Source organism: Hemiscyllium ocellatum, chromosome 7 (genome assembly GCF_020745735.1).
Source record: "Hemiscyllium ocellatum isolate sHemOce1 chromosome 7, sHemOce1.pat.X.cur, whole genome shotgun sequence".
Taxonomy (NCBI): Eukaryota; Metazoa; Chordata; class Chondrichthyes; order Orectolobiformes; family Hemiscylliidae; genus Hemiscyllium; species Hemiscyllium ocellatum.
The window spans coordinates 105,858,203-105,882,009 of NC_083407.1; the positions used below are offsets into that span (position 1 = coordinate 105,858,203).

The 23,807-nt window shown below is 40.5% G+C and overlaps 1 protein-coding gene across 3 annotated transcripts in view; it reads left to right on the forward strand.

The window, feature by feature from the left end:
• The window catches only part of LOC132817259 (partitioning defective 3 homolog B-like), a 993,739-nt gene that overhangs the window by 405,592 nt on the left and 564,340 nt on the right, over positions 1-23,807 (forward strand). For all 3 annotated transcript variants that reach the window (XM_060827625.1, XM_060827628.1, XM_060827626.1), the window contains one exon: positions 22,879-22,958. In XM_060827625.1, the coding sequence (XP_060683608.1) occupies positions 22,879-22,958 (80 nt within the window). The remainder of the gene's footprint in view (positions 1-22,878; positions 22,959-23,807) is intronic.

Genomic DNA, 23,807 nt, shown 5'->3' on the forward strand with positions numbered 1-23,807 from the left:
TGCCACAGAATTCTGTAGCGGTGACCAGTTGAAAACTTGTGTGTTCACAATCTATAATGCCTGGTAAATCCCCACTTCAGCTCATATTTTTGATAGCTTTTGAACACTTGACACTTATTTGCCTTTATTATTTTTCTTTTTTCACAATGGCTGTCACTGTTTGACTGCAATTTAAAGCTTTTTTTTTCCCAGAAAAAAGTTTGATCTATTACAATTGTTTGACAATCAGCAAATCAACCATAAAAGTCGACTTATAATAACCTATACTATGGCAAATTTTCAAGCTAATCAATGAATGTACATATAATGGAAGTCATAAGAGGCTAATAGTGAAATCATTGCAGTGTGAAATCAAACTGCTTTTCTGTAAACATTTGCTGCAGACGGTTTCCAGTCTGGGTCATGGGTAGAAGTGAGCTTGTATGCCCCAATCTGATATAAAATGCAGAGCAGAACTAGTTCATTGGAGCTATAATAAGGGATCAAAACTAAACAACTTGCTTTTATATGGTACCTTGCCACCCGCTCTTGAAGTGCCTTGTGACTGGTGGGTTACTTTTGACATACAGCTTCCGTTCATTTGGGCAATCAATGTATGCACAGCAAGATTCCACATAAATAATAGCAAAATGAACAGTTCTGGTTTGGGTTGTTGGCCTGACACACAGGAAGATGCCCTGAAAGCATCAGGTAAGCTTGCCACTCTTAACTTCACGTAACACAGTAGAATAGTGTATTATCACCTGAACAAATTGTCCAAGCTTTGGTTTACTTCCTTGCTCTGATAAAATAGCACTTCCTTGAGTGCTGCAGTGAAATGTCACTTTGATTAAATGCTCAAGTCATGAAGTGCAGCTTGAACCCACACCTTCACACTCTCAAGAGGTGAGAGAGCTGCCAACTGAGCCAAGCTGACACTTGCATTTTTTTATTGAGAACTGAAGTGGAGCCCACTTCAAATGCAAGCCTGTGTGTTACTTGGAGGTGCTTTTACTTAAACTTCTTCCGATGTCAGTCTTGACACATTTCGTAGCACTCCAAGCTCTGAGGCAAAGGGTTGGCCAGTTCAAATCCCATTTTCTAGAGGTCTGATCACACTGTGATGTGTGCTGTTACATCCAGACTGAGGGAAAGGCTCCCCCAGTTTGTTACAGTTCCAGACAGGATGCCCCAAAATTGTCAAGCTCCTGGGTGAGAAGAGATGGATGGCTCCCCTTCTTTATTCACCCACCCCTCAAGTGATCACAAAATAGTTAAGTGACAAAGGATTCCTCCATTGTAGATGCACCCATTTCTTCTGGAAGAAAGGTACATTGTAAAAGAAGCCAATTTAACCAGGCTTTCGTGAGTGACCAAAGAAGTGGATTTATTAGTTACTAAACTCGAGAAAAAACAATAACACAACATACACACTTAGATTAGAATTAAAAAGTGAGTTTAAATAAAAAGATACAAGTTGAGAGATCTGTAGGTCAGTCTCTGGGTCATTTGTGAAGGGTAAGTAGTGGAATGTTAATAGATGAACTGTCAATTTCAGGGTTCTTGCCTTTGCAGGTTGGTTGAAATCTCTTTGTCCTGTTTCTCTTTGGTTTCTAGCTGGAAACAGATAGAATGAGGGTGTCCTTCTCCTGTCTTGTTCCTTTGAAACTAGCCGACTTCGAACACTCAGACTGAGAGAATCCTTTCACTTACAAGTGGGTGGTTCTTTGACTGTGACGTTTAATAGCATACTAGCACTTGAACCTAGGTTAGTACACAAATGTTTCAGCTCACTAGCACCCATGGACCACAGTTGAAATGGCTTTTAATCTCTGATTTTTGTGTATTCTTGAATGGGAAAGGCACAAAATATCTCTCTTGTCCAGACTGCTCTCTTCCCCCATGATGTCCACAGTTTGTGATAACCACCAGGACATTGCCACTCAGGTTATACTGCATTTCTTCCCTCCCTTTTGAGGCTTCTTTGACACCTACCCAGGTGTGACATTCTAGTCTCTCTCTCTCTCTCTCTCTCTCTCTGTGTCTCTCTCTCTCTCTCTCTCTCTCTCTCTCTCTCTCTCTCTCACTCTCTATTTACATACACGTATATGTATACATACATATATATCTCCAGATAACAACTGAATTCATATCTGCAGTCAGATTTTTGCTATATCAGTCTTTCTAAAAATACATATTGTAATTCAAGCTTAATATGTCCATAAGTGACCATGCTCATGACATTATGGAGGGAGTGTAGTTGGAGATGTTCACTTTCAGGTGAGGTACTGATGTGAGACCGTCTGCACCTTTGATGTAGATAATCACAGGGTAATATTTGGGAGAGTTGTCACAATGCGCTGACCAATGCACTGGGCGGCACGGTGGCACAGTGGTTAGCACTGCTGCCTCACAGCGCCTGTAGACCCGGGTTCAATTCCCGACTCAGGCGACTGACTGTGTGGAGTTTGCACGTTCTCCCCGTGTCTGTGTGGGTTTCCTCCGGGTGCTCCGGTTTCCTCCCACAGTCCAAAGATGTGCGGGTCAGGTGAATTGGCCAAGCTAAATTGCCCGTAGTGTTAGGTAAGGGGTAAATGTAGGGGTATGGGTGGGTTGCGCTTCGGCGGGTCGGTGTGGACTTGTTGGGCCGAAGGGCCTGTTTCCACACTGTAAGTCTAATCTAAAATACTTATCCTTCAACCAACATCGCCAAGTCATCATTTTTGATCATTGTGGAATCGCTGTATGTGGGGCCTTGCTGTGTGTGAAGTTGACCACCGTATTCCTTTATATTACAACAGTGACACAATCCAAAATACTCTTTCCCCTTGAACATTTGTGTCAGCTGCCCCAAGTTTTAGTGTATCCCTCAGCAAGTGGTCCTGGTCCTTGTGATGTGCCAGACTGTACACTCAGTTGTTGAGAGCTCCTTGCACTGGAAAACCAGCAAGGCTTTGGCAACAAAATGTATCTTTCACTGAATTGAAAGTCCTCTGGCTCCAGTTGATTTTTATCTTAAGTATATTCTTATGAAAACAGCCTACTGTCCTGTAATAAAGAGCTGCTCCTTATGAACCTCAACAGAATCCACCACATCTCTTTCCTGGCCAATTTTGCAAAGGCACACCCAGGAAGGAGTTGGGCAATAGTCTTTTCCCCACAGTAGTAGCAGCCTTGGGAGCAAGATTTGGAGGCTGAGAGATGCCTGGCTTGCAGGATTTAACGGGGAGAGCTGTCCTCACTGCTAGTCAAGTGACACCTCGGTAGGCTGTTCGAAATTTCTGCGGATGAGACGTTCTGTGAAATGGTTTCGGGCATTCACTCACAAGAATTATCTGACAGCCTCCATCATTCTGTTTTCCTAGACCACCTTCAGACTACTTCTGAGGATGCTGTGTAGTGAGCTTGTAGTCACAGGCTCCTGTAGTCACAGGTGGTTTTCTGTACAAACTATTGCCTGTGGGATACATGTGTTATGACGTGTTCCACCGAATGGGATGACATTTTCCCCATTAAATGCCTTTACTCCCAATCCCAATAATCTTCTTTCAAATGGTGCACATTTTAAAAAGTACATTGTGCTACAGTTCAAGTTGCGCATTACCTAAAGTGCCAAGCATTTCAATTTCTATTAATTCAGTATGTGGCAGTCTGAGACGCTTCACTAACCTTACAATTACAGCCTGTGTTTACAGTATGCAACCAATGTCAAACATTCTTTTGTGCTTACAACCAGAGGAATTTTACACTGGTTCCAACGACTCAATATACTATGGCAAGAGTGTCTTAGGCTGGTCTTTCCAAATTGAACTTTTATAGTAGCTGCCCCTGGTTTTAATTCGTTCCTCAGCATCTGGGATATCTGGTCAGTATGGACAGGTTGGACCAAAGGGTCTGTTTCTGTGTTGTACATCTCTATGATTCTATCTAGGATGCCTTAATTCCAACATCCACTACTGGACCATCCCAACGATTAGTTTTCTGAGCCAGCTTATGCCAAGTTATAACTAGACATCTGCTAACTTTGGACGTTGAATTCTGATGGAGAAGTAAAGTAGACTTTGTTTTCAGCTGAACAGATGCAGATTCAAGCTCCTGTTGAACAGGGCAAAGTGTTAATTCTGTCTTTCAACCATGTGAATAGAATGAGCTTTTTATTTGTTGTAGCACATCTACAATTTTGACGTTTGTGGGGTGTTGAGTGAGTACAATTACAAACTCTGTAGCATCCATATTGAACTCCAGACACACTTCCAAATGATCCATTTTTAGTTTGAAACTGGTTTTTGATTTCATTTGCAACACTCCTTTCATTACATCAGTGACTTAAAAAATACACCACCTTCTTGGCTGTAAAGTGCTTTAAGACAGTCTTTGAATTGTGAAAAGCAATTTTTTTTATAATTAATTAAAAATGACAACAATTAAGTCAATGAAAGTCAATGCTGTGTTTGAAGACACTTGCACGTAGCAATATCCCACAAACATCAAAGATATGCGTGACACAATAACTTATTTGAGGTAACAATGGAACATGCAATTAGAAGCAGGAGTAGGACATTCAGCCCCTTGTATTTGCTCTGCTACTCGGTAAGGTCAGAGCTAATCTGACTTTGGCCTCAAATCCACTTCCTCGCTTATTCCCAACAATGAAAATTCATTTTCACTGGGCATTTTGATAAACAAGTAATGGTCCTAAAGTGCAGTCATCAATTACCTCCAGAAGTTAAAGCTATAAATAAGGATTTTACTAAATTCGCTTCACCTGGCAATAGGAGAAAGTGAGGACTGCAGATGCTGGAGTACCAGAGTTGAAAAATGTGGTACTGGAAAAACACAGCAGGCCGGGAAGCATCCGAGGAGCAGGAGAATCAACATTTAGGGCATAAGCCCTTCTTCAGAAATGCTTATGCCCGAAACATCGATTCTCCTGCTCCTTGGATGCTGCCTGGCCTGCTGTGTTTTTCCAGCACCACATTTTTCAACTTCACCTGGCAATACCTTAACAGAGCGAAAAAAAATCAGAGTGGCAGCCAGCTGATTTATATGTTGGCTTATCAATGTTCTTTCCGTTTAGTGTATCTGTTTCACAAGACACCCGTCACAGTAAAAGCTTAGCACTTCCTCTGTAACAATTGACCAAGCAAAGCAGCTTTCCAAAGACTTTAGGGATCATACGGTTCATACATTTGCGTGGATTAGCTTTAGACAAAGAAAAACTCATTATTAATTATTCTCAAAGCAATTAATAGAAGCTTAGAGAGAGAGAGGATGGAGGGGTGGGAAGAATTGAATTAGCAATAGATAGAATTAAGGGACAGAGACTAAATTCTGACACACTGCATTGTAACTGTGTTCTGGGTTCCTACTGGCATCCTTGTTTCGTCATTCTATTTGGTTTCAGTTTGCAGCAAATCATGAAAAGAAACAGAACCAAACCTAGAAAAGAATTTGGAATGTAATTCACAGCTCTGCTGTTTACAAATGTAACAGCAAATAAAGAATAGTGCATTAAACATGCAAAATCTGGCAGGTCATATGTATGTATATTATTTGTCTTTATATCTGATATGCTGATTTTCTAAAAATATAATTAAAACTTCACACCAATTATAAGGTAAAAATTGTTCCACTGTGCAAAGAAATGCTTGCATTTATTTAGAACCTGGTCACATTCATCTGTGCTGTGATCGAAGACATTCACACATAGCAATATGCCATAAATATCAAAGAGATGCATGATACAGCAATTTATCTGATGTAACTTGACAGTTCAAACACTTAGTAAGTTCAAAGCTAATCTGACTTTGGCCTCAAATCCACCTCTCTGCTGACCCCCAACACCCTAGTTAATCAAGACCCTATCAACCTCAGTCTTAAAAATACTCAATGATCGCACCTTCACTATTCTCCGGAGGAGAATTCCATACACTTTTGATCCTTTGAACTCGACTCTGTCTTAAGGGGAGACATGGTCTCAGCATCCACCCTGTCAAATCTCTCATCTTTTGATAAGAATGTGTTTCATTCTTCTAAGTTTGATTAGATTAGATTCCTGATAGTGTGGAAACAGGCCCTTCAGCCCAACAAGTCCACACCGACCCTCCGAAGATCAACCCACCCAGACCTATTCCCCTACACCTAACACTGTGGACAATTTAGCATGGCTAATTCACCATTGTGGGAGAAAACCGGAGCACCATTGAGTACAAACCCAACCTATCCTCATAAGGTAACTTATTAAGGTAACCTGTAGCAAAAGATCCCTGCTTTTATATTCTATACCTCTTGCAATAAATAACAGCATTCCTTAACCATTACTATATTGGCATACTTTTTTTGTGATTCATACACCAGGATACCCAATCCCTCTGTTCCAGCTTTGTTGGAAGCTCTTTGTTCAAATAATAAACTGTTATTTTTCGGATTGTCAAGGTGGGTGACTTCACATTGTACACTTATCTGCCAAACTTTGGTACTCTCAATTAACCTATCCATATCCCTTTGCAGGCTCCCTTTGTCCTTTTCTCAACTTACTGTCCAACCTGTCATTACGTCATCTGCAAACGAGGCAACCATACACTTTGTCCCTTAATCAAGTCATTGATGTAGATTGCATTGTAGTTGAGGCCCATCACTGATTGCTGCAGCATGACATATGAGGAGAGATTGAGAGAATGAGTTGGTTAGAATTGTACGCACTAGAGTTTAGAAGAATGAGTGGTGGTGTCATAGAAGCCTCTAAATGTCGAACAGGATAGACAGGTTAGATGCAGGAAGGATGTTCCTGACAGTGGTGGAGTCCAGAAAGGGGTTATAGCCTCAGGATAAAGAATAGGTCATTTAGGACTGAGATGAGAAGTTTCTTCACCTAGCGAGTGGTGAGCCAGTGGAATTCACTACCACTGAAAATTGTTGAGGCCAAAAAATTGTATTTTCAAGAAGGCGATAAACATATCCTTTGATCCCTTTAGCCGCAAGAGTTATGGGGGGGAAGAGCAGGATTAGGGTATTGAGCACGATAATTGGCCATGTTCATCATGAATGGTAGAGCAAGTGCGAGGTGTCAAATGGTATACTCCTGTTCCTGACTTCTATATTTCCACAGCTGGCCAACCAAAATGACTCCACTAGTGTACTTTGTTTTCAGTTGGCTGGCTAGTCCTCTATCCATGCTAATATGTTATTCACAATACTATGAACTCTTATGTTGTGTAGTAACCTTGTTAAATGCGTTCTGCAAATCTAAGTACACCACACCCATCGATTCCCTTTTATTCATGTTGTTTGTTACATCCTCAAAGAACTCTGCTAAATTAACGAAACACAATTCCTCTTTCACAAAACAATATCACCTCTGTCTAATAGCATCTCCCCAACATCTTCTCCTTCATAATACATTCCAACATTTTCACTAAGACCAGTGTTAAGCTAACTGTATTTTCCTTCTTTATGCCTATCTCGTTTCTTGAATAGACAAATCTGCCATTTTCCAATTTGCTGGGACCTGTCTGGATTCTGGGAAGTCTTGAGAGTCAGAGACCAGATGTATCCTGAAAAATATATATCGAAATTTCTTGGAATATGACTATGCAATAGCTTAAATTTCCAATGGGCAATTACCCAGCATCTAGAACAGTCAAACAAAGCCCTCAACTCTGAGTTGGTGTTAGAAACTGAACGGTTCTGACTCACATGCCTTAATAGTTATCCTGGAAAAGCTGGAGGAATTAAAACCTGCTTTAACCCTTGGCTAACTATAAAACTGCCCTCCTGACTTCCTATTCAACATGCCAGTCGCTCACACTAACCTTTCTTCCATGAACACGCTCGGTGGACTGCCAACCATCACCCGGCCTTACTGAATAACAAATCTGACTGCACATCTGATATTCTAATTTCCACCCCCTTCATTATTTTAACCACATCTACCATGATACCGAATCCCCTATATTGCTAATACCAGCTTCAGTACCATTCAGCTACAGATTGCCCTAATATTACATCTCCCAATTTATGGTGTCATTTGGAAGCACTAGCTTTTGCAGCACTACTCCAAGCCAGCTACCTGATGAAGGAGCAACGCTACGAAAGCTAGTGCTTCCAAATAAGCCTGTTGGACTTTAACCTGGTGTTGTGTGATTTTTGACTTTGAATATGCTGAACAAACTAAACTTAATAGTAAAGAATTCCCCTTAGTCTGAGATTATGCCTTCTTGTGCTGGACTTGCACCTAATGGAAAACAATCTCTCCGCATCTACCTGTCAAGCCTCCTAAGAATCTTCTGTTTTAAATGAGGTTGCGTCTCGTTCTTCTAAACTCTAATGAGTACAGGCTCAATCCGCTCAACCTCTCCTCATATGAAAAACCCCTCCACATCCAGGATTAACGAGTGAATGTTTGCTGAACTTCCTTCAATGCCAGTAAATATCCCTTTTAAGATAAGGGACCGGACCATTGCATTCCAGCTGTGGTCTGGCTTGTGCCTTGTACAGTTTTAGCAAGACCTCCCTATTTTTATGCTCCATTTGAAATAAAGATCAATATTCCATTTTTCTTCCCTATTTTGATTGAACTTGGATGCTAGTTTTATGTGTATCACACATGAGGACCCATAAATCATACTCAAACACCCTCCGATCCCTCTGTGCTGCAGCTTTCTACAATCTTTCGCCATTTAAATAATATTCCAAATGCACAACCACAACTTTCCAGAAGGATAAGGGCAGCAGATATGTAGGACCATGACCAACTACAAGTTCCCCTCTAAGCCACTCCGATTCTGACCACCAATGGAAGTACATTGCCATTCTGTCAGTCAAAATAATTCTGCCTCCCTTGCAGAATTGTGGGTGTACCTACACTAGATGAACTGCAGCAGTTAAAGAAGGTGCAGCTTTCTCAAAGGGAACTAGGGATGGGCAATGAACGAAAATTCAGCTTAATGCCTCATAGTATTGCCAACTATATTTTGCTTGAGTATGCACTCGAGACTTAGCTAGATTATGAGCTCAAGTAGTTGAATGAACCTCAAACCTTTTGACAGTGAAGAGTGTGCTACCAGCACAACCAATCTGATGGTTAGAGAACATGAAGAAAAAAAACGAAGATGTGACTGGAAGACTGGATTACATCTAAGGAGCTTTCATCTGCTATCATCAATACTCATGCGTGAACTTCATCCTCTCATGGAGGACATGCCTCCTTCCCCTGCAAAAATGGTTAATTTCTGAGTGAATCTAGATAATATTAATGTCAAGAATGTGGTTGACTGAACAAAACAAATCAACATGTTTTATAACTTATTCCTAATTTAAATCTTGAGGTTTGACATTATCTTTGTTTAAAATCTATGCACTTTAACTGAACAACCATCAGAATAGTCAGCTCACCTGGGCCAATTTCGTAATAAAATTTTGTATTTAAACAGAGAGAAGAAAACCAAATAAAGTCTCCTTATTGAGGTCCTGTAAAGTTTTCTGACACCTCCATGCTAATGATGGTAAATAAATAAATGAAAGGCCATTCAACGTGGCTGTTTTGGTGCAAACGTTTCCATTATAACAGGGGTGGCACATTGGTTAGCACTACTGCCTCACAGTGCCAAAGACCTGGGTTCAAGTCCTGTGCGGAGTTTGCACATTCTCCCTGTGTCTGTGTGGGTTTCCTCCGGGTGCTCCGGTTTCCTCCCCAGTCCAAAGACGTGCAGGTCAGGTGAATTGGCCATGCTAAATTGCCCGTAGTGTTAGATGTAGGGGAATGGGTCTGGTTGAGTTGCTCTTCGGAGGGTTGGCATGGACTTGTTGGGCCGAAGGGCCTGTTTCTACACTGTAAGTAATCTAATCTAATCAAAAAAGGAAGCTATGACAAAGTTCAGTAGCTCACTGGTTAGCCCTCAGCTGAACTATTGTGTCCGACATGTTTCAGGAAGAAAGTCAAGACCCGAACTTTCATTCCTCCATGTTATCCCAGATTAAAAAGACAGAACCAAATATCATAAGCCTACAAACTTAACATGCAGTGTGTGGTGAGGATATGGAATGCACTGTGCACTGTTATTGTGGTCAGTGCAGGTTCAATCGAAGTGTTCAAAAGGAACGATGTACAGGGTGATGGAGAGAAGGCAGGAGAATGCCGTTAAGTAAGATGCTCATTCAAAGAGCTGATGCTGGCTCAGTGAGCTGAATAACCTCCTCCTGTGCTGGCCTGATTCTGAGAGTATAGGTGATTTACTAGAATGGTAACAAGAATGTCAGGCTTCTGTTGCATGAGAGCTTATAGAAGCTGAGATTGCTCTCCTTGAGGCAGCAAAAGGCAAGGTGAGGATTAATAGAGGTGTTATTATGTTGTGAAAGGTGTTGATGGAGTAGAAATGATGGAAACTGTTGCCCTTGGCAGTCGGATTGTAACCAGAGGATACAGATTCAAGATAATTGGTGAAGAACCAGAGTCGAGTTGTTAATATTTTTTATAAACAGTGAATTGTAATTATCTGGAATACATGCCTAGGCAGGTGCTGGAAGCAGATTTAGTAGAAAATGTCAAAAGGGAATAATATAAATATGTGAAAAGGAGAACTTTGTGGGGCTATGGGAAAAGAGAGAGACTAGATTGCTATTTCATGGCCAATGGCATCCTGTGCTGTTCAATTGAAAAACCCATTATTATCCTCAGTTCTTGCCTTTCCATGTCTGTGTCCACCCATTTAACTTCTTACATAGACTCTCATAAAACCTGTGAGGAAATATTTACTTCTCAGGTCACTGTTTGTGTATTAACACGAGGCATTTGCTGAAACTCTCAAAGTGGATTCTGTATATGGCTAAACTTGCATATACGGAAAGGAAATTATTGGTACAGTCTTGACTTTTGCAAATCGAAACCATTCTGTGTAAACCATAAAATGCAGATCAAGTTTCCTTGGATTTGTTGATTATAACAGCTGTTTCAGCAACATTATGCACACTTATTTTTACTGTATTAATATTGTGTGAGCATGTAATTTTTGGACCCTCACTGAATAAACAATGGTGACGCTGTGCTCTGGTATGCATATTTGGTTGTACATTTTGCCTAATACCTTGTTTTCCAGGTCTCTTTATAAACAGTCCTCGTATCTAATTTCCTTTATGTTTATCTCTCCAGTTGGTTATATCATCAAGAAGTCAGAAGCTTTGTCTTCAAACATATTTTCAAAAGGCTTTTGTTGACCCAATTTCTCCACAAATATATTTTGTTCAGAAAATTTGTGAAATGATATCTTTGTAAACATTTCAGCTTCAATGTTACAACATTCACAAGAAAAGTCAACTCTATCCTATATTGCATTTTCCACTCAATACAATTGTAATAGACTTCAATATTTACAAAATTCATTCCATATCAGTAATGCAGCCAGAGGGCAAAAACATTTCAATTTTGAAATTACAGTTAGGGCAATAGATATAAAGAACTCTGTTGATCATAATTTATATAAATAACTTAGATGAAAATGTAGGTGGTCTAATTAGTAAGTTTACAGGCCAGACAAAAGTTTGTGGAGTTGTGAATAGGGAAGAAGGCCATCAATGGATATAGCAGGATATTGATCAATTGGAAAATTGAGTAGAGAAATGGCAGATGAGTTTAATCCAGACAAGTATAAGGTGATGCATTTTGAAAGGTCAAATGCAAGAGGAAGGTATACAGCTAATTGCAGGACACTGAGAAACATTGATCTACAGAGGGGTCTTGAGGTCCAAATCCATAGGTTCCTGACAGTGGCAATGCAAGTGGAGAAGGTGGTAAATGAAGTGTACAGATTGTTTTCTTTTGTTGATCCAGGCAGTGAGTACAAAAGTTGGCAAATTATGTTGCAACTGTATAAGAAATAGACCATATTTTGGCGTATTGTGTGAGGTTCTGATCCCCACACTATAGGAAGAAGTGAAGGCTTTGGAGAGGCTGCAAAAGAGGTTTACTAGAATGTCACCTGGATTGGAATGCATTAGCTGTAAGGAGAGATTGGACAAACTTGGATTGTTTTTGTTTGAGCATCAGAGGCTGAGGGACAACTTGATAAATTACGAGAGGTCTGGATAGGGTGGATAGTTGGAGTCTTTGCCCCAGGTGGGAAATGTCAAATACTAGAGGTATGTTGGTTTAAGGGAGATGTGTGAGGAAAGTTTTTAACACCGAGAGATAAGTGCCTAGAATGCATGGTCAGGAGAGGTGGCTGAAGCAAATACATTAACAAACTTTAAGAGGCCTTTAGACAGACACATAAGCAGGTAGTAAATAGATACAGCTCATGTGCAGGTAGATGAAATTAGTTTAGAATGACATGGATGGAGCAGACATGGTGGGTCGAAAAACCTTTTCTTGTGCAGTGCTGTTCTATGTTCTCTGTGCACTGTATTTCACTCTGAGATCCCTCAATACATTTTCAATACTCTTGGTTTAAAATGTACGTTCTTGCCTCTCACGACGATTGTACAAAAAGGCTTGTGTTCATATGTCTTGAATAACCTCAGGTCATCACCAAGCACATTACAGTCAATGTAGTGCTATGGCAATTGTTGTGATGTAGGAAGTACAGCAGACAAATTGCAAACAACAAGCTCCCACATGTGGTAATGGCCATGTATGTATTGAGGAATAAATATTGGCCAGGACAATTGAGATGTGATGTAGTGGAGGCATTTGTTCAGCTTATACTCTAGATGGTGCTGTATTGGGAAATCTACTTTTCTATAACCTTTCAGTTGCTTCAACAGTGATTCAGTTTTTTGTGTCTTGATTCTAGTGAAAGTATTTCTTTTGCCTCTGCTTGTGTACTTGTCTCTTCCCTTGAACTCTGTGATTGAGGTGACATGCTCACTGGACTGCCCCACTCCATGCATACAGCACTCTTGAGTGTTCCTGTAAAGAAGAAAGGAAATTTCCAAACTTGAGCTATTCTGAATAAAAATCATTAAACAGCTATCACTGTGAATTCCACAATGATTTAGATACATTTGGTAGAATGTTTCCACAGACAGCCATTAAATTTCATCTTGAAGAGCAAGATAGCAAAATGAAAAATTTGGGGCCACTGTGCTGTACTTTTCCCTTGACAGTAGCAGCATACTGCATGATCAGGACATTCAGAGTGATGGCAGTTACATTTTTAAAGCAAGTAAGTGAAATTGGAAAAATTAGGGAGCTTGCTGCATATTTTATTGATGCAAATGTAAGGTACAAGAGAAAGTGAGGACTGCAGACACTGGAGATCAGAGTCTAAGAGTGTGGCGCTGGAAAAGCACAGCTGGTCAGGCAGCATCCGAGCAGCAGGAGAGTCAACGTTTCAAGCATAAGCCCTTCATCAGACTCAAAATGTCGACTCTTCTGCACCTCAGCTACTGCCTGACCGGCTGTGCTTTTCCAGCACCACACACTTCAAATGTAAGGTACATTCAAAGGTTGATCTACTCCAGCATATTTCCTGCACTGCAATGGCGTCAAACCAAGACTGGGAGCACTGTAATAAAAGGCTGATTTAAGGCAGCAATTATATGGCATCAAAGTACATGAATATGAAATGACTTTTAAAAAGTTTAATCATATCATCATCTTGTTTTTATTTTGCATTGTCCTATGCAGAGATGTCCTGTTTTCCATTTCTCGTGTACGTGCTTCCTTAAACATGCTTGTTTTTGCATTCTTTTTGTCATTGCTTTCATGTCTGTCTGTATCCATGTATAATGTTCAATCTGAGTCAATTTTAATTTCTTCATTGGAATCTAGGCTTCACTGTGACATCTACCTTCGCTGCTACTTTCCAGTGAAGCTGCTTTCTCTGCCTTTGTTGTCATATCTGGTACAAGTCTGAGGTTCTTTACTGCTCCTTGTTTGTAGTTACCTTGTTTGTAAAGAGCTAGGAACTAGAGTAGCTAGGAACCAATTGTTATGTGTAAGTATTCCAGGCGACCACAATTATGGTTGCATAGGGGTGGATTAGTCATAGGAAATGCAGGATTATAGGGATAGGGCAGGGGTTGGGTGATATGTAATAGGACATGTAAAACATGGGTACCGGAAGGCATCTCCAATACTCTACCGCTGGGTGTCTTTTTATTCTTTGTTCAGTGACCTCTGACCAGTTTTTGTTCTTTCTTGCTTTGCTGTGGAGTCTGATCCCATGATATTTTTGATGTCTGCTTGAATTCAATTCATGGCCCAGCGAAGATCTTCAAGATCCAGTTTGGAATTCTATAATACTGCCTACACTCAGTGCTCTCTTTCTGAACAGGAAAATTAAGTGTCTCTCAGTAGACTTGAATGAGAATTTTGTCTACTGTTTTGGATTCTAATTATTATTTATATGCATTACAGCTTGGCTGGTAGCACCAGGGTCTCTGGGCCAGGTTGAAGGTTCAAATCCCACTTAGAAGCCCTATAGTGTGGAAGCAGCCCATTGAGTCCACACCAATCCTCTTGAAGACCATCCCACCCAGACCCAACCCCTGCCCTATTCCTGTGCCTGCATTTCCTATGGCTAATCCACCCAGCCTAGACATCTTTGGACTGTGGGAGGCACCCAGAGGAAACCCACATAGACACAGGGAGAATGTGCAAACTCCACACATAGAGTTGCCCAAGGGTGGAATCGAACCCTGGCGCTATGAGGCAGCAGTGCTAACTGCTGAGCCACTGGCACTCTGTGAGACCTTTAGCAGAAAATCCCGACTGCTGATTAAATACAATGCTGAAGCTGTGCCGCGCTGTTGAAGGTGGTGTCTTTTAGATGAGACATTAAACCAAGGCCACTTAAATTTGCTTTATGTATCTTTGGAAATGTCATCACTGTTATAATGTAGGAAAGTTGCACACAGGAAGCTTCCACAAACAACAATGAGCCAATGACCTGATTATTTATTTAATTATATTGCTTAACGGATTAATACTAATGAGGATGCAAGGCAGAACACCCCTACTCTTTTATTTAAAACAGTATTTTGGAGTCTTTTACATCCACCTGGGGAACTGATAACCCTCATCTACCCCAAAGCTCTCCCATTCTGTGTAACATCACTTAATCCAAAGGTTTTCAACCCCCAGCCTATTCCGCATCCAAATCCCACTGATACATCTACTGTTCAATGCTGTACATTGAAACTACAGCACCTGGTATGACAACATATTCTCATCCTCGGTCAACTCATTTTAAAACCTTGACTCCCCGCCCTGGAAGAATCAGTGAGAATTGACCCCTGTCAATCACATCAGCCATTCAACTGTTCAAGGAACATTAATTGGCTAGAGATTGGGTATTTTTTGCCTCTCACTCAGGCAGGAGTCCCACCTCAGATTAGAAAACTGCCAGCTGATCAAGTTGGCATCCCAGTGGTTAGGACTGGGGCAACAACCTGTCTCCGGATCCTAATCGATGCAGGTCAAGGAACATGCAAGTGCTTGGTGGGGATTGGGGTGTTGGGATCCTATGGTCGGGAAGGGAGTTGAGCCTGGATGGGAAGGTGGGTGTTAAGAGAGGCGTAGCTGTGGTGGAGCGAAAGCATCATCTGTTAGATTTACACATTGGGTAAAGGGGCCCTCAAGCAAGACACTGCTCCCCCATCCACACCCATCACCTCCTTCCAGCCTTTGAATAGAGGACAGGTGGAAAATGGCCTAGACCTGGCCAATTAAAAGTCTCAATCGGGGCATGAGTGAACATCTGCCTTTGGCTGCCCCATGTAAAATAGCAGAGAGGGTGAATGGTGGGAAGGGCATCTGTGGAATTTTACCCCAACCCTACAGTGTTGCTGGTGGCTGACTGTACAATCATGTATTTGTACGTTTAGTAAACTAACTTGGGCTTTGAAAATATTTACCTCCAACCCCTCTCCCCACCCCTTTCTATGAAGCCCCTGCCCTAACCCCAAATCCTCTGCTTCTCTAAATCTGCCCATTTGTCAAGGCCATATTCTCTGGAATTTGTTATTTTTCCTTCCTGTAGCCCTGTTGTCTGTGTTTCCCTGTTAATGCTTATCTCTGTTCTTTCCTTTTCTCTGCCTGTTTTACTTCACCTCTTTCTCTCTCCTTCTCTCCCCTTACAAAACCCCCCCCCCCGCAACCTTCTCAAAAAGATTCAGTTATAGGCCTGTGCTGTAACTCACTGCCTGGCTGTTGCTCTGCTTGTAATTATGGTGGGGAAGTGCAATACAGAGACAGTGGAAGATTGGCCGCGGCTCAAGTATTTCAGGGCCAGGAGGTGATTTCCCTGTGTGCATTCTACTTAACCAACAGCTGGATAATACAAGGCCAAACAGATCCGCTGTCCGTCCTTTGGGTAGGCTCTTGCTGATGATCAGTGAATTCCCCTTTCTCCCCCAAGGAGTAATTAAAACTAAAGCACATCAGTGCACTTTTTAATGAAGTATTTTCTGTTATTCTAACGCTATGATGTTTGTACTGGCTGGCAGTCTGGAATGCAAACAGAAAGGTGTGAGAATTTCTTCAGTACTGCCAATTCCAGCTGAAAGTTTTGTAAAGAAATCCTGTGGTTCATCAGATTACTTGGTATTATTCAAGTATCTTACAATCTTATATAGTGAGGGGATTCTCCTACTATGTTAACGCTTCAGAAAAGCAAATTGGTAATGTCTTACCAGGCAATTCTAGTAATGCCCAAAATATCCACATGAGTATGCATTGGTTCACTTAGCTCAGTTTAGATTAACTGAGGCATCATATTCATATGAAAATAAGTGGAATTGTTGATTCTGAACATTATTAAGCCTACATATATGTTTAACTGAAAATGGGGCGGGGGTGGGGGGGTCCAGCTTTTGTGCTCACTATGCAATGTTGAGCTGCTGGTGAAGTAAAATTATCCCTTAGGTCCCTTTTAAATCTTTCCCATCTCACTCTAAACCTATGCCCTCAAGTTTTAGACTCTCCCACTCGGGGGGGAAAAGGCTTTTTCTATTTAACTTATTCATGCCTCTCATGATTTTATACACCTCCGTAAGGTCAACCCTCAAGTCTCTCACGCTCCAGGGAAAACAGACCCAGCCTATTCAGCCACTCCCAATAACTCAAACTGTCCAACTCTGGCAACATCCTTGTAAATATTTTCTGAACCCTTTCAAGTTTCACAACATCCTTCCTGTAGCAGGGAGACCAGAATTGCCCACTATATTCCAATAGTGGCCCAATTAATGTGCTGTACAAACACAACATGATCTCCCAACTTCTATATTCAATTCCCTGAGCAATAAAGGCAAGCATACCAAACATCACTTTCACTATCCTATCTACCTAGACTCCACTTTCAAGGAACTATGAACCTGGACTCCAAGGTCTCTTTGTTCAGCAACACTCCCCAGGACCTTACAACTAAGTGTAGATGTCTTGCTCTGATTTGCCTTTCCAAAATGCAGCACCTCACATTTATCTAAATTAAACTCCATCTGCCACTCCTCAGCCCATTGGCCCATCTGGTCAATATCCATTGTCCTCTGGGGTAACCTCCTTCACTGTCCACTACACCTCCAATTTTGGTGTCATCTGCAAACTTACGAACCATTCCTGCTATGTTCAAATCCACTTCATGCAGAAGGTGGCGCATGTCTGGAATGAGCTGCCAGAGGAAGTGGTGAACGCTGGTATAACAACATTTAAAAAGGCATCTGGGTGGGTACATGAATAGGTAGAGTTTAGAGGGATATGGACCAAGTGCTTGCAAATGGGACTAGATTTATTTAAGATATTTGGTCAGCATGGATGAATTGGACTGAAGGGTCTGTCTCAATGGCTCTATGTCCTTCCGCTTTGAAAGAGTAGCTGTGTCTGTTTTTGTCTCAGGTTTGCTGCTATACTCTGCTTTCAACAAATCCACTAATTTGGGACTAGTTTTCCACGTACCTGCACAATTGGACCGGACATTTCTGTAACTGCATCTGTTCGCAATAAACTACTCTAAAATAAACCTCTTTCAGATGTAGTCATGTGAGGCTGAGAACAGAACATCCTCATTCTATCCAACATTTCCAGGAAAGAAATGGGCATTGTAAACAGCCTGAAGTGCCAATTTGGAATCTACTCTCAGACATTGGCTGTTCTGACTTTTGGCATATGCTTCTGCATATGTATTACAGTTGCATTAAGAGAACATCATTGGCTAGCCTGTTGTCTTTTGTTGATGTTGCCACTTCTGATAATTCTGATGATCTTGTTTTCTTTCGCTCTGCAAAATGAGACTGTGCCATTGGCTTTGATCTGTCTTGGTATGAACGTATTACAAATGAAGGTGGTTATTGTCTAATATTTTAACCATGGCCAGACAGCCTCCCTTGGTCAACATTTTTAACTTGCCTTTGAAGTTCTTTTGGCAGTCAGGCTTCTTAAGATAAGAACGTACTTCTTGCCTGTGGTTTATTTGTTGAGATCTACTGACTTTGGCCTTCAGCTTCCCGTCTGTCAAAAGCCATCAATTTCAATTGTCCACTGCTAGATGCAGTGTTTTTGAATTGATAGCTTTTATTGGCTCTGTGAAGATTAGCAAGGGAGCAAAGTAAAAATGAATGCAATTGCCATGTTGCATTTCCTACATGTGTAAAAGATTTTGTTAACCTGTCTTTTGTCTCCAAGTGGATACTTAATTGGCTCCCAGTTACGAAGTGCGTCAACTTTAAATTCCGCGACTTTTGTTTTCCAAATCTCACTGTGGTCATGCCCCTCCGTGTCGCTCTAACCCAACAGCCCTCTGAATTATTCATGTTCCTCTAGGTCTGATCTTGCGCCCAGCGCTGATTTTATTTATATAAGTAGCTTTGTCATTGGCAATCTGCAGAGACCTTAAGCTATGGAGTTCCCTTCCTGAACTTGCTCACCTCACTGCCTCTTTCTTCTTTTAAGTTGCTCCTCAAAATATATCTTCTTGACAAATCTCTTGATCACCTGCCATAGCATCATCTTATTGTTTTGGTTATATTTTGTAAGACTCTTTTAAAGCTCTTTGGAATGGTTTACTGCATTAGAAGTGTTACATAAATGGAAATTGTTCATGTCATTGTTGTCAAGCTTCCCAGATTCATTAGAAGCATTCAACAAAATACCAGTTGTTACATCTGGTAAATATTTGATCTAAAACTACATTCTCTTTTGTTTATGTCCAAAATAATTCAAAGTATTAGGTTGTCCGTAGAATAGTTTCAAAGAAAATGATTTGTATTGTAATGGTAACCCTGGAGCATTCCAGAGAGCTTTACAGCCAATCAATTAATGTTTTAGAAAATGTAGCAAATGAAAAGTGTCGGAAAATTGCAGCCAGTTCGTGCACAGTTACATCCTACAAAGCGAATGAAATGATCAGCTAACTGTGATGTTTATTGTAGGATAAATAATTGGCAAGAAACAAAGAAGAACCATCCCCATTCCCTCTACCTTGCCCTTTTAAACAGTGCCATGGAATCTCTTATCTTCACTTCAGGGCAGATAGGATCTGAGATTAATGATTCATCCAAAAAGACAGCAGTTGGCATTCCCTCTGTTCCTCAGTGAACACCACCTTGGAGTTTGTGCATAATACTCAAGCGGGACTGAAAAATATAACATTTTAGAAATGCAACAAGAAAACTAGGAACAGAAATCGACTGTTCAGATCCTTGGGTCCACTCTGCCTCTCCAGATAACAAATAATCATCAACTCAATGCCATATTCCCACATATTCTCCTAGATGTTTTTCGTGAATGTAAATCTATCAATCTCTTCCTTGAACTTAATGACTGACCTTCACCAACCTCTGGGGTAGTGAGTTCCAAAAGTTCAATATCACTTGAGTGAAGAAGTTTCTCTTCATCTCAGCACTCAGTGGTTTGCCCTTTATTCTAAAATTGTGTTCCCTGGTTTTAGAACCCCACAGCTTGGGAAACACCCTTTCTGCATCTACCCTATTTTGCCTTTTAAGCATTTTGTAAGTTTCTATGAAAGTGCCTCTCGTTCTTTTAAACTGCAGAGAATACAGGCCCAATCTCCTTAATCTTTCATTGTAGGAAAATCCCAGGCTTCAATTTGGTAAATCTCTGCTGTACTTCCTTAGGAGCAAGTATGTTCTTCCTTCAACAAAGAGACCAGAACATAATTTTCCAGGTGCAATCTCATCACTGTTCAATAAAATTGAAGCAAGTCTTGTTTACTCCTATCCTCAAATCATCTTGTGATAAAGATGAACCCACCATTTGCCTTCCATATTGCTTCCTTCACCTGCATGTTAGCTTTCAGTAACTTATGACTAATGGCACCTGGGTGCTTTTGGACATCAAAACATTTCAATCTCTTACTACTTAAGAAATGCTCTGTGCCTTTCCTCCTATAAATTGAATAAGCTGATACATAATGACACTATATTCTATCTGCAATGTTCTTGCTTGCTCACTCTTATCTAAATCCTAATGAAGCGTCTTTGCATTTTTTTTTTATAATTTGCATTCCCATCAGGTTTTTGTCACCTGCAAACATGGAAATATCCCCACTTCCAGATTGATATAGATTATGAATAGGCATGCATCCCTGCTATACCCCACCGGTCACAGCTTGCCAACCCAAGAATGACCCATTTATTCCTTCTGTCTCGGAAATAAGTCAAAATGCTGCCACTTGAGACATGGCTGCATCCATTGCCTCAAATTGGTATCCCCTGCACCCGTGAAATTATTAATTTCAACTATGATCACACTAATCAGATCAAACTCAGTTTTAACATGGTATGTTCAATCACAGGAGTGTACACCATCTACAAGATGCATTACTGAAATTCAACAAGGCTCATTAGACAGCATCTTCCAAACCGGCAATCACTACCATTCTAGAAGGACATGGGTGGCAGATACATGGGAATGCCACCACTTGCCAGTTCCACTCCAAACAACTTCTTGCCTTGGCAACATTTGTCATCCTATCAGTGCTCTTGGATAAAAATCTTGGGTCTCCCTCCAATACATTATTTTGTGGTCTACTGACAACAAGTGGACTGCAGTAGTTCAAGAAGGCAACCTTCTCAAAGGCATCTGGGGATGGTCAATAAATATGGGCCCAGCCAGCAATGGCCACATCTCATCAACAAATTAAAATAATATGTGACTAATTGCAGATACGCAATGGCTCAAGGTCCAAATCACTTGTATTCCAAAACCTACAATATTTTGGCGATGATGCAAGTTCAGCTCCTTGACTTGGGATTTTTGTCATGATTAATGATGGGGAAAACAAGTACCACTGTCGACAAACTGATACAATCTTGGTTCTCAACATGTCTCTCAAGTCTGACCTCTGGGCTTGAGCTGCCTGAGTGTCAGCTGTGTTTCATTTGGTAACACACTTTCCTCTGAGTCACAAGATTCTTGGTTCACATCCAACTTCAGAACTTGAACACAAAAAACTGAAATGAAAGCTGACAGACCAGTGCGATGGGTATACTGCAGTATCAGAGGTGCTGTCATTTTGAATGTGCTAGTGAGCAGAGGCCCTTCTTGGATAAACATATTTTGTTGTATGACACTATTCTGGAGAAGAACAAAGGAGCTGACTCAATGTCATGCACAATATCTAACCCTCTGTCAACATCATAAAGGCTGGTTATCTAGTCATTAATTCCCACGTTGCTGTTGAAAGGAGGTTCTTGTGAGCAAATTGGCTGTTATGTTCCGACATTGCAATTGTGATTATATGTCAAAAGTGCCTTGATGGCTTCAAAGTGATTTGAAATTTCCAATGGTGATGAAAATTACTATATAAATCCAGTCCTTTTTTTAAGCTATGCAATTCCGTCCCTAAACCTTTCAATGTCTGTTTTACACTCTTCTTTCTCTCCCATTCTCAAAACTGCTTCTTAAAACTTAAAACCTTCGTCTATCTGTCTGCTATCATCTTATGTAACTTGATGTCAAATGTTAATTTGTAAACGCTCCTGAAGTATCTTGGAATATTTTACCATGTTAAAGGTGTGATGTAAATGCAAGTTATGCCAAAACATCAAGTGATCACTTGCTTGCCTAGGGCTTCTTTAACATGTGTTTTAGTTTGTTCCCTTTGGTACCTTGCAAAAAATGTCACGAAGGATTCTTATGCTCACTCAGTCCCAGTACAATCAGTTTCATGAGATGCATCCATATTACAATTATTTGTCTGCACAGGTGTTGTGCCATCTAATGCATACAATAGCTTTTCCAGTAATTAGATTGATAGTGATGTGTTAAAATCCCCTGTTCCATAGCATGGTTAACTGATTAACATCTGCAGAGGGGCCAGTAAAGCCATGAAAATCTATATCTGCAAGCGTTTTTGAATTTGTTTTTCAAATCAATGATGTTACAATTGTAAATACGCTGGGCATTTTTCCTGATCATCAACTCTGTAACTACTTCTTGAAATTGGCTTTATGTTCTAGGTCATGTACTCTGGGCTTAATAATTGTAAAATTCAAAGCTTTTTGTATCAAAGACATGGTGAGATAAGCCTTTTTATATCGAAAGATTCTATTTCGTATCAGTATTTTTCCTGAGGACTCCTTAGTGAAAGAATAAATATTGTGAATCATTTATTAACAGTTTGCAATTTGGAAGTTCTACTATAGATTGGTTAATAGTAAAAATCAAATCAGTAAAGTTATTGGCTTCCATTAACTAACCCTATCATTGCAATACTTGCATGAGATTTTAATATTCATGTTAATATATTTCACTGAATTCTGCAATTAGCTTAGCATTTACTACCAAAAGTCTAAAAGATAAAATGTGAGGATACATTTTACCATGCTGTATATCTCTATGATGCTAATTCTATGTAGAATCTGACCAACTTGATTGAGTTGACACATAGCTCCAATAATCTCCTGATGTGATTCTTGTGTAACTAATTGCCTTTCATAACTTTACAGGGAGCGAACTGGGCACCAACAGATGATGTAAGAATAGATCACTTAGGACTGACAGACAAGCATTTAAAACATGCTTACAGGTACAGTGTCAAATATTTAAATTTGGTAACGGATTCTCTCCTGTGAGAGAAAAGATGTCTGTACATATATCATTCCTTGCCCTATTTTGTGTAAAATGTTATGTGGTTTTATGTGCTGTCTACTACTCTTGTCTTTTGTTTTTTTAACTTTCTTATGGCATGTAGGTACATTAGTTGTTTGAAAGTTTGTAAATTTTCCATATGAACATACTGGTGTAAAGACCACCTTGTTCTCTTGTTGGGGCAATGAAATGAGGCAACAAGTCTCCCCACCTGTCACTCAATGGCAATCTATTCCATGAGATCAGTATCCTACCTTATTGAGGTTAGCTTGTTAAAGCATTCTCCATTCTCCTCTGATATCTTCACCTTTTCCAATTATTTACATATTTGACCACTTTCCAAAGGGGAAAATCAACACACTCGGATGTCAGTCCCAAGTAATTTTTGCCAATTACTTGAGAGAACATAGAGTCATACGGCAGGAAACAGATCCTTTGGTCCAACTAGTTCTTGAAGTGTCTCTGCGTCTGCACAATGGGTCCTTGATATAATTATTGCATTTCAGTCCAAGCATTTCATTCTCCATTGCTTCCTTTCTCTTTCTTTCCTTCCATCTCTTTCCCTCTCTCACTCCTTAAATTTTCTCCCTCTCTCTTCCTTTCTCTCTCCCCTCCCTTTCCCTTCCTCTCTTTTTTCTGTGTCTTTCTCTCTCTATCTCTCTCTCTCATTTTCTTCCCACTTCCATTCATTCCTTCCACCCTTCCTCTTCACCTCTCCATCACACCTTCCCCTTCTCCTACCACTCTCTCACTTCTGTTCTGCCTGTCCCTCCCACCTTCCCTCTCA